Raw genomic sequence first — 12119 nt, forward strand, 5'->3', positions numbered from 1 at the left:
TCACAATTCACAAAGCTACATTGAGGTCCTTTCCCAATGTAAAGTGAATTGAGAATTCTGAGTCATAGACACATTTCATTAACATAATTCATACATTATCAGACAAATTGGATTCATATTATGTGCTATATATGTTTGCATATCTGAACTTTAATGTCTTATAAAAAAAAAAGTTGCAGTGACTTGATGGAACAAGTCTTGTTGGCTAGTTTGGCTTAGCAGACTTAGTTTGCAGTGACGTCTCTCTCTCACCAACCTAGCTAGTTTTACTGCCAGCCTGTCTCGAGTTCAACACTCATACACTATTCATTGACATATCACATCACTCCAGCACAACTCCTGCCCTGGTCAAACCTTATTGTTTTTCGCGCAACTTTACATTTTTGGCCTTTCAGTTTCTGCATTGTAAACGTCTGAAATGGCTATGTAGAATATTTTTTTTATTTCTTTCAACAGTAACCATTGAGAGTTCGTTTGAAGAAAAGGAAAGTGTGACGTTTTCTTTAATGGTATGTATGCAAATGATTCTAGACCATTTTTTGATAGAATTCATGGAGAGCAATGCTGTTGTATATAGCATAGACACAGCATAGTCTAAAGCCTTGTTTATATATAACATTGATTTGAATATTAAATGATGAATCCAACAGATCTCTTCTCACTGGGTTTTTCTCTGTGGTGTAAACTGTAGTTGTTTTTTCTCTGTGGTGTAAACTGTAGTTGTTTTTTCTCTGTGGTGTAAACTGTAGTTGGCTTTTCTCTGTGGTGTAAACTGTAGTTGTTTTTCTCTCTGGTGTAAACTGTAGTTGTTTTTTCTCTGTGGTGTAAACTGTAGTTGGCTTTTCTCTCTGGTGTAAACTGTAGTTGGCTTTTCTCTCTGGTGTAAACTGTAGTTGGCTTTTCTCTCTGGTGTAAACTGTAGTTGTTTTTTCTCTCTGGTGTAAACTGTAGTTGTTTTTCTCTCTGGTGTAAACTATAGTTGTTTTTTCTCTCTGGTGTAAACTGTAGTTGGCTTTTCTCTCGGGTGTAAACTGTAGTTGTTTTTTCTCTGTGGTGTAAACTGTAGTTGGCCTTTCTCTCTGGTGTAAACTGTAGTTGGCTTTTCTCTCGGGTGTAAACTGTAGTTGTTTTTTCTCTCTGGTGTAAACTGTAGTTGTTTTTTCTCTCTGGTGTAAACTGTAGTTGTTTTTCTCTCTGGTGTAAACTGTAGTTGTTTTTTCTCTCTGGTGTAAACTGTAGTTGGCTTTTCTCTCGGGTGTAAACTGTAGTTGTTTTTTCTCTGTGGTGTAAACTGTAGTTGGCCTTTCTCTCTGGTGTAAACTGTAGTTGGCTTTTCTCTCTGGTGTAAACTGTAGTTGTCCTTTCTCTCTGGTGTAAACTGTAATTGGCCTTTCTCTCTGGTGTAAACTGTAATTGGCCTTTCTCTCTGGTGTAAACTGTAGTTGGCTTTTCTCTCTGGTGTAAACTGTAGTCGTCCTTTCTCTCTGGTGTAAACTGTAGTTGTCCTTTCTCTCTGGTGTAAACTGTAATTGGCCTTTCTCTCTGGTGTAAACTGTAGTTGGCTTTTCTCTCTGGTGTAAACTGTAGTTGTCCTTTCTCTCTGGTGTAAACTGTAGTTGTCCTTTCTCTCTGGTGTAAACTGTAGTTGTCCTTTCTCTCTGGTGTAAACTGTAATTGGCCTTTCTCTCTGGTGTAAACTGTAGTTGGCTTTTCTCTGTGGTGTAAACTGTAGTTGGCTTTTCTCTCTGGTGTAAACTGTAGTTGGCTTTTCTTTGGTCATATCTATGATGTTATTATATTGAGGAAGCTTTCGGGCTCTAGATACTCCAAGTAACAAAAAACACACCTACAGTGCAATTTGGGAGGAATTATTTCAAGGTGGATTTCATGATAGATCTCTGATCAGTTGGCTTTAATTTATAGATTTATCTTCAGGGATGAATCTTTTTGCATTGCATACTCTCAGTAGAGCTACTGTATGGTCCACAGCTTTATTCAGAATGACTTGTTTTGGGCACTGTATGCCATTAGTTGCATACCTGTTAATTGGAATACTGTGAACATTTAAGAAATTGTGAAGTAGGCCTAGATGTTATGTGGATTTTACTGGACTCCTATTAGATTGTGAAGTAGGCCTAGATGCTATGTGGATTTTACTGGACTCCTATTAGATTGTGAAGTAGGCCTAGATGTTATGTGGATTTTACTGGACTCCTATTAGATTGTGAAGTAGGCCTAGATTCTATGTGGATTTTACTGGACTCCTATTAGATTGTGAAGTAGGCCTAGATGTTATGTGGATTTTACTGGACTCCTATTAGATTGTGAAGTAGGCCTAGATGTGTGGATTTTACTGGACTCCTATTAGATTGTGAAGTAGGCCTAGATGCTATGTGGATTTTACTGGACTCCTATTAGATTGTGAAGTAGGCCTAGATGCTATGTGGATTTTACTGGACTCCTATTAGATTGTGAAGTAGGTCTAGATGTTATGTGGATTTTACTGGACTCCTATTAGATTGTGAAGTAGGCCTAGATGCTATGTGGATTTTACTGGACTCCTATTAGATTGTGAAGTAGGCCTAGATGTTATGTGGATTTTACTGGACTCCTATTAGATTGTGAAGTAGGCCTAGATGTTGTGTGGATTTTACTGGACTCCTATGAGATTGTGAAGTAGGCCTAGATGTTATGTGGATTTTACTGGACTCCTATTAGATTGTGAAGTAGGCCTAGATGTTATGTGGATTTTACTGGACTCCTATTAGATTGTGAAGTAGGCCTAGATGTTGTGTGGATTTTACTGGACTCCTATTAGATTGTGAAGTAGGCCTAGATGTTATGTGGATTTTACTGGACTCCTATTAGATTGTGAAGTAGGCCTAGATGCTATGTGGATTTTACTGGACTCCTATTAGATTGTGAAGTAGGCCTAGATGCTATGTGGATTTTACTGGACTCCTATTAGATTGTGAAGTAGGCCTAGATGCTATGTGGATTTTACTGGACTCCTATTAGATTGTGAAGTAGGCCTAGATGTTATGTGGATTTTACTGGACTCCTATTAGATTGTGAAGTAGGCCTAGATGTTATGTGGATTTTACTGGACTCCTATTAGATTGTGAAGTAGGCCTAGATGTTGTGTGGATTTTACTGGACTCCTATTAGATTGTGAAGTAGGCCTAGATGTTATGTGGATTTTACTGGACTCCTATTAGATTGTGAAGTAGGCCTAGATGCTATGTGGATTTTACTGGACTCCTATTAGATTGTGAAGTAGGCCTAGATGCTATGTGGATTTTACTAGACTCCTATTAGATTGTGAAGTAGGCCTAGATGTTATGTGGATTTTACTGGACTCCTATTAGATTGTGAAGTAGGCCTAGATGTTATGTGGATTTTACTGGACTCCTATTAGATTGTGAAGTAGGCCTAGATGCTATGTGGATTTTACTGGACTCCTATTAGATTGTGAAGTAGGCCTAGATGTTATGTGGATTTTACTGGACTCCTATTAGATTGTGAAGTAGGTCTAGATGTTATGTGGATTTTACTGGACTCCTATTAGATTGTGAAGTAGGCCTAGATGTTATGTGGATTTTACTGGACTCCTATTAGATTGTGAAGTAGGCCTAGATGTTATGTGGATTTTACTGGACTCCTATTAGATTGTGAAGTAGGCCTAGATGTTATGTGGATTTTACTGGACTCCTATTAGATTTCAAAATGTTGCTGCCATATGAAGCATTTAAAATGCATGGTCTCATCTCATTCAATGTTTTATAAGTACTTAGATGTTTGTGAGCAATTTCATGATGTGTTTCACCAACATTTCTGTGTAGAGCTTGTTATTAATAATATCCTCAGTCATGAATAAACTGATGCTTTACATTTAGTTTTATATTTGCATGACTAATTATTGTGAGTGCTTTTTTTTCTTCTTTTTCACAAAGCATGTGAAATGTATCCGTGGTTAATTGATGTATTAAGGTCATGGGATGTGAATTATTAAACTCCCCATCGGAGGCCAAATGAGGGTGTGGTGGTAGAATGGAAATCAGGCTACCTGCCTTAAGAAATACCCTGGACTAGGTTCAAATGACACCCTATTCACTATACAGGGCGCTACATTTGATTAGGGCCCATAGGGAACAGGATACCATTTGAGACTGACAAACTCACTCTTATGCTTTGCCATGAGCGGAGACTGGTGTGTGTTCAAAATGGCGCTCTATCACCTACACAGGGCACTGGTCAAAAGTAGTGCGCTGTACATGGACCAAAAGAGCTCAAATCAATCAAATCACCAGTGTAGAATTTGTTGATTAGTAACTCCAAAACGTATTGTATACAAAGTATTAACACACATTATGTGTCTACACATCATCATGCAACGGGTGGGTCTAATCCTGAATGCTGATTGGTTAAAACCGCATTCTACGCATCAATAACCTCCCACAAAATGACCCTACTTTTATTTACTTCACAGAGCAAGAAGAGGACTGTTCTGAAACATGAAGAAATCACGTGGCCATAAGTCAGACCACGGGAAAGGAGGAGGGGGTACAGACACACACACACACACACACACGCACACGCACGGACACACACACACACGCACACACCAATTGTTTCATTTAAAATAATGGAGATAAGTAAAATGCTTTCATACAACCTTTGGTCCCACTTACTGTGATAAAATGCAGATTAAAATGTCTAACATAACCTACAATAAATTGTAAACAGTAACATTAAACATTAATACCAACAAAAATTAATACAAGAAATTTTAAAAAGTCACACAAACAACCTTAAAGGGTGGTTGTCGAGCTTAGCTATCGTCATCCTGTCAGGCTGTTCTGACAGGTGTGGCCTCCTTGACTGTGATTGTCCAGGCGATGAGGCTGCCATCTTGGAGACAGAGGACCTGGACTTCACGGGAGGGATGGGAGGGGGAGGGGGTCTTGACCCTGACACCATCTCCCTGGCCTCAGTCACAGCCGTCACCACTAACGTCTCTAACAAGAGGTAAGCACAGCACGCTTCTATGGTGCTTGTGGTTTGCTATTCAATTTACACATAAAATACACTTCTATGTACACTGAACAAAAATATACATGCAACATGCAACAAGTTGAAAGATTTTACTGAGTTACAGTTCATATAAGGAAATCAGTCAATGGAAATGAATTCATTAGGCCCTAAACTATGGATTTCACATGACTGGGAATACAAATTATACAGATACCTTTAAAAAACCAGAGGTGTGGATCAGAAAACCAATCAACATCTGGTGTGACCGCCTCATGCAGCCTGACACATCTCCTTCACATGGAGTTGATCAGGCTGTTGATTGTGGCCTGTGGAATGTTGTCCCACTCTTCTTCAATGGCTGTGCGAAGTTGCTGGATATTGCATGCGGGCCATGCATCGCGCCCGGCCCACCACAGGAGTCACTAGTGCGCGATGGGACAGGAAGATCCCTGCCGGCCAAACCCTCCCCTAATCCGGACAACGCTGGGCCAAATGTGTGCCGCCCCATGTGTCTCCCGGCCACGGCCGGCTGCGACAGAGCCTGGACTCGAACCAGGATCTCTAAGATCAGCTTTAATATTGCAGCTAGATTGTAGCTTCCATCAATGTAATTCTCTGCATCATTTCCAATCCCCCATATAAAAAAATATATATATATTTTCCTTTATTATTTTCCTGTAACCCCGTAATGGACAACAACACCTCTACTTCCAGCTTATACATACTATACACATTTTAAATAGTATAAGCTACATGGACAGTACCAAAACAAATAATTTAATGATTTAATGTCTCTTCGCAGCAAAATCTGCAGAGCAGGGATGGTTGTATCCTAGGCTGATTTTTTTTCTTGAGTGGATGGTTGGGGGGACCGGAACATAATTACAAATAATTTGTAGACTGTAAATTGACCGCAAACAGATATACTATTTGACTAAGACATTAATCATTTCAAACCTTACTTACGATCACGTGTCTCTCTATTATGCGTGGGAATGCTTGGGAACAGATTTCTAATGAAAATCATGGAGCTGGTGTTTTTAGTATTTTATTTTAAAACATTCGGTGCGCGGGACACCAGTTGGGGAACCCTGACATACAGCGTGTCTGCCATCTGCATGGTACAGTTGAAACCTGGATTCATCCATGAAGAGCACACTTCTCCAGTGTGCCAGTGGCCGTGGAAGGTGAGCATTTGCCCACTGAAGACGATGCCAAACTGCAGTCAGGTCAAGACCCCGGTGAGGACGACAAGCATCTGTGGCATTGTATTGTGTGACAAAACTGCACATTTTAGAGTGGCCTTTTATTGTCCCCAGCACAAAGTGCACCTGCGTAATGATCATGCTGTTTAATCATCTTCTTGATCTGCCACACTTGTCAGGTGAATGGATTATCTTGGCAGAGGAGAAATACTCAGTAACAGGGATGTAAAGAAATGTGTGCAAAACAATTGAGATAAATAAGCTTTTTGTGAGTATGGAACATTTCTGGGATCTTTTATTTCAGCTTATGAAATATGGAACCAAAACTTTACATGTTGTGTTCATATTTTTGTTCAGTGAAGTAAGATAGCATAGAAGCAAACTCTGCGTGTTGGATTGAAGACAGGTGTTTCAATTACATTGTTTACCATGTAGTATCCTGTAGTTTTACAGAATTCTGAAATGAAAGTCTGCATTGATTTAATCACACTAAAACATTTTTCTAACATGTGTCTAACGTCAGATCAAAACCAGACATTAAGATGGAACCTAGTGCCGGGAGACCAGTGGATTACCAAGTAAATTAAACTATATAGTATGCTCAATGAATCAAGGAATAATCCGAATTTAACATATTGTTGTACTCCAGAGTGTTTATACATGATAATCCTATTTCACCAGGTTAGTGTTACCATTGTAGAGGCCAGACAGCTAGTAGGGCTGAACATGGACCCAGTGGTCTGTGTGGAGATCGGAGACGATAAGAAGTACACTCAGATGAAGGAGTCAACAAACTGCCCATATTACAATGAGGTAACCAGCCTGCTCTGGAATGATGATGTGGAGGAGGAGGTTGATGATGATGATGAGTGTGATGATGATTATAACAAGGTCTACAGCATTGTTCTTGAATATTTAGTAAATTTTCAATAAAGCTACACATTTTAACAGAAAACTTCATTACCCTCATGCATTTATTTTATCTCACATTTCTCTTTTAGTATTTTGTCTTTGACTTCCACGTCCCATCGGATGTTATGTTTGACAAGATCCTGAAGCTTTCGGTGAGTAGCTCTACCACCATACAAACAAACAAACAAACAAACAGCTGCGCTACAATTCCCCTCCCTATCTAGATGAATGGAGAGCCATGGAAATCGCTGTGTCTATTATTCATACAGTCTATAATTCCCCTCCCTATCTAGATGAATAGGGAGCCATGGGAATCGCTGTGTCTATTATTCATACAGTCTATAATTCCCCTCCCTCTCTAGATGAATAGGGAGCCATGGGAATCGCTGTGTCTATTATTCATACAGTCTACAATTCCCCTCCCTATCTAGATGAATGGAGACCATGGAAATCGCTGTGTCTATTATTCATACAGTCTATAATTCCCCTCCCTATCTAGATGAATGGAGAGCCATGGGAATCGCTGTGTCTATTATTCATACAGTCTATAATTCTCCTCCCTATCTAGATGAATGGAGAGCCATGGGAATCGCTATCTATTATTCATACAGTCTATAATTCCCCTCCCTATCTAGATGAATGGGGAGCCATGGGAATCGCTATCTATTATTCATACAGTCTATAATTCCCCTCCCTATCTAGATGAATGGAGACCATGGGAATCTCTGTGTCTATTACTCATACAGTCTATAATTCCCCTCCCTATCTAGATGAATGGAGACCATGGGAATCTCTGTGTCTATTATTCATATAGTCTATAATTCCCCTCCCTATCTAGATGAATGGAGAGCCATGGGAATCGCTGTGTCTATTATTCATACAGTCTATAATTCCCCTCCCTATCTAGATGAATGGAGACCATGGGAATCTCTGTGTCTATTATTCATACAGTCTATAATTCCCCTCCCTATCTAGATGAATGGAGACCATGGGAATCTCTGTGTCTATTATTCATACAGTCTATAATTCCCCTCCCTATCTAGATGAATGGAGAGCCATGGGAATCTCTGTGTCTATTATTCATACAGTCTACAATTCCCCTCCCTATCTAGATGAATGGAGAGCCATGGGAATCTCTGTGTCTATTATTCATACAGTCTACAATTCCCCTCCCTATCTAGATGAATGGAGAGCCATGGGAATCGCTGTGTCTATTATTCATACAGTCTACAATTCCCCTCCCTATCTAGATGAATGGAGAGCCATGGGAATCACTATCTATTATTCATACAGTCTATAATTCCCCTCCCTATCTAGATGAATGGAGAGCCATGGGAATCGCTATCTATTATTCATACAGTCTATAATTCCCCTCCCTATCTAGATGAATGGAGAGCCATGGGAATCGCTATCTATTATTCATACAGTCTATAATTCCCCTCCCTATCTAGATGAATGGAGAGCCATGGGAATCACTATCTATTATTCATACAGTCTATAATTCCCCTCCCTATCTAGATGAATGGAGAGCCATGGGAATCGCTATCTATTATTCATACAGTCTATAATTCCCCTCCCTATCTAGATGAATGGAGAGCCATGGGAATCACTATCTATTATTCATACAGTCTTTCATAATAGTCAACTCAGGTCAAATGTTACTGAAGCACATTGCAATCTGCTTATCCATCCCTCAGGTCATCCACTCCAAGAACCTGCTGCGTAGTGGCACCCTGGTTGGCTCCTTCAAACTGGATATAGGCACCGTCTACTCACAGCCAGGTCAGGGAGAAACAGAGAGAAACATAGTAGCTACTAGCGACCCATCTATGGTTCTGGTGTTGATCGTTGTTCATATTCATGTTGATGTTTTATTTAATTTAAAAATGTTCAACAGAACACCAGTTTTTCCACAAATGGGCCCTTCTCTCTGACCCTGATGACATCACTGCCGGGTGCAAAGGTTACATTAAATGTGACATCGCCGTTGTGGGGAAAGGAGACAACATCAAGACTCCCCACAAGGCCACAGAAACCGATGAAGATGACATAGAAGGGTAAACAATGACCAACATATTACTGGGGATATGAATGAACCCTAACCTACATATTACTGGGGATATGAATGAACCCTAACCTACATATTACTGGGGATATGAATGAACCCTAACCTACATATTACTGGGGATATGAATGAACCCTAACCTACATATTACTGGGGATATGAATGAACTCTAACCTACATATTACTGGGGATATGAATGAACCCTAACCTACATATTACTGGGGATATGAATGAACTCTAACCTACATATTACTGGGGATATGAATGAACCCTAACCTACATATTACTGGGGATAAGAATGAACCCTAACCTACATATTACTGGGGATATGAATGAACCCTAACCTACATATTAATGGGGATATGAATGAACCCTAACCTACATATTACTGGGGATATGAATGAACCCTAACCTACATATTACTGGGGATATGAATGAACCCTAACCTACATATTACTGGGGATATGAATGAACCCTAACCTACATATTACTGGGGATATGAATGAACCCTAACCTACATATTACTGGGGATATGAATGAACCCTAACCTACATATTACTGGGGATATGAATGAACTCTAACCTACATATTACTGGGGATATGAATGAACCCTAACCTACATATTAATGGGGATATGAATGAACCCTAACCTACATATTACTGGGGATATGAATGAGAAAAGCACTAATACTGTAGAGGTAATTAACCCTAACCTACATATTACTGGGGATATGAGTGAGAAATCAAAATGTTGCTTAGGGCCCCCAAGAGGCTGACTGCATGTGTGGGTATGGATGTGGGTACACAGACCCGCAAGCCACTGCGGCCCCTCACCCCCATCAAAGATGCCCCTCCCTGCTCTAAAGAGCCCTGTGAAAGATCTCCCATCTCACAATTCTTGCTTACTTTCTAATGCTGTTTTAGTCATAGAGATAAAATACAGTGTGTTACAAGTGTTCTCTTTGATTCTGTGGTTTCAGTAACCTGCTGTTACCTGAGGGGGTCCCCGCGGAGCGCCAGTGGGCTCGCTACTATGTGAAGATCTACAGAGCCGAGGGCCTTCCCAAGATGAACACCAGCATCATGGCTAATGTCAAGAAGGCTTTTATAGGGGAGAACAAGGACCTTGTGGACCCTTATGTACAAATACTGTTCGCTGGCCAGAGGGTAAGTTAAAGCACTGTTCAGGTGCTATGCTGTGTTACGTTGAACTATGTTATTCTGTGTTACATTAAACTATGTTATTCTGTGTTACGTTAAACTATGTTATGTTATTCTGTGTTACGTTAAACTATGTTATTCTGTGTTACGTTAAACTATGTTATGTTATTCTGTGTTACGTTAAACTATGTTCTGTTATTCTGTGTTACGTTAAACTATGTTATATTATTCTGTGTTAAGTTAAAGTATGTTATGTTATTCTGTGTTACGTTAAACTATGTTATATTATTCTGTGTTACGTTAAAGCATGTTATGTTATTCTGTGTTACGTTGAACTATGTTGTTATCCTGTGTTACATTGAACTATGTTATGTTATTTGTATTTATTAAGGGTCCCCATTAGCTCTCCTGGGGTCCAGCAATATTAAGGCAGTTATATACAATAAAAACATATGACATGACATTTCATAACACTTTTCACAACACATTAATTGTGTGCCCTCAGGCCACTACGTATGTGTGTAGAGTGTGTGTGTTATCATGTGTATGCATGTGTCTGTTAAACTATGTTACTCTATTCTATGTTATGCTATTCTATGTTATGTTACGCTATGTTATGTTACACTATGTTATGTTACGCTATGTTATGTTACGCTATGTTGTGCTACGCTATGCTATGTTACGCTATGTTATGCTACGCTATGTTATGCTACGCAATGTTATGCTACGCTATGTTATGCTACACTATGCTATGTTACGTTACGCTATGCCTTGTTACGCTATGTTATGCTACGCTATGTTATGTTAAGCTATGTTATGTTACGCTATGTTATGTTACGCTATGTTATGCTATGCTATGTTATGCTACGCTATGTTATGCTACGCTATGTTATGTTATGTTACGCTATGTTATGTTACTCTATGTTATGTTACGCTATGTTATGTTACGTTACGCTATGTTATGTTATGCTATGTTATGTTACGCTATGTTATGCTACGCTATGCTATGTTATGTTACGCTATGTTATGTTACGCTATGTTATGTTACACTATGCTATGCTACGCAATGTTATGTTAAACTACCCTATGCTACAGCATGTTATGCTATGCTATGTTATGCTATTCCCCTCCCTATCTGGAATGCTTTGTGATCCCAGGGGAAAACATCTATCCAGAAGAGCAGCTACGAGCCCATCTGGAACGAGCAGATCGTCTTCACTGAGATGTTTCCACCGCTCTGCAAACGCATGAAGGTCCAGATCCGAGACTCGGACAAAGTGAACGACGTGGCCCTCGGAACACACTTCATTGACCTGAGAAAGATCGCCAATGATGGAGACAAAGGTGCTTCAGTGGAGACATGTTTCCCTTAATTCAGAAGATACTGTGTATTGTGTTTCTTGTGTTTCTTTTTTTTCTTCTGTGTTTCATTTTTGATGTATTTGGTGTTTGTATAAAGCAGGGCTCTCCCAGCCTGCTCCTGGAGAGTTACCATACTGTAGGTTTTCACTCCAACCCTGTTCCTGGAGAGTTACCCTCCTGTAGGTTTTCACTCCAACCCTGTTCCTGGAGAGTTACCATACTGTAGGTTTTCACTCCAACTCCAGTTGTATCTCTTAAATCAACTCACAACCAGCTAATTATTAGATGTGATAGATTAGATACAGAGTGAAAACCTACCGGAGGGTAGCTCTCCAGGAACAGGATTGGAGTGAAAACCTACAGGATGGTAGCTCTCCAGG

General features: G+C 39.8%; 1 protein-coding gene across 2 annotated transcripts in view; it reads left to right on the plus strand.

The window, feature by feature from the left end:
• LOC109904301 (otoferlin-like) overlaps positions 1-12119 on the plus strand; it is a 45829-nt gene that overhangs the window by 5425 nt on the left and 28285 nt on the right. Inside the window, exons 3-12 of one of the 2 annotated variants that reach the window (XM_031787831.1) lie at positions 457-509; positions 4490-4563; positions 4854-5028; positions 6763-6817; positions 6921-7052; positions 7241-7303; positions 8849-8933; positions 9049-9208; positions 10197-10383; positions 11535-11721. In XM_031787831.1, the coding sequence (XP_031643691.1) occupies positions 4515-4563; positions 4854-5028; positions 6763-6817; positions 6921-7052; positions 7241-7303; positions 8849-8933; positions 9049-9208; positions 10197-10383; positions 11535-11721 (1093 nt within the window). In that variant the 5' untranslated portion in view covers positions 457-509; positions 4490-4514. The remainder of the gene's footprint in view (positions 1-456; positions 510-4489; positions 4564-4853; positions 5029-6762; positions 6818-6920; positions 7053-7240; positions 7304-8848; positions 8934-9048; positions 9209-10196; positions 10384-11534; positions 11722-12119) is intronic. The other variant, XM_020501555.2, reaches the window with a different exon arrangement.

The sequence above is a fragment of the Oncorhynchus kisutch genome, linkage group LG14 (genome assembly GCF_002021735.2).
Source record: "Oncorhynchus kisutch isolate 150728-3 linkage group LG14, Okis_V2, whole genome shotgun sequence".
Classification (NCBI taxonomy): Eukaryota; Metazoa; Chordata; class Actinopteri; order Salmoniformes; family Salmonidae; genus Oncorhynchus; species Oncorhynchus kisutch.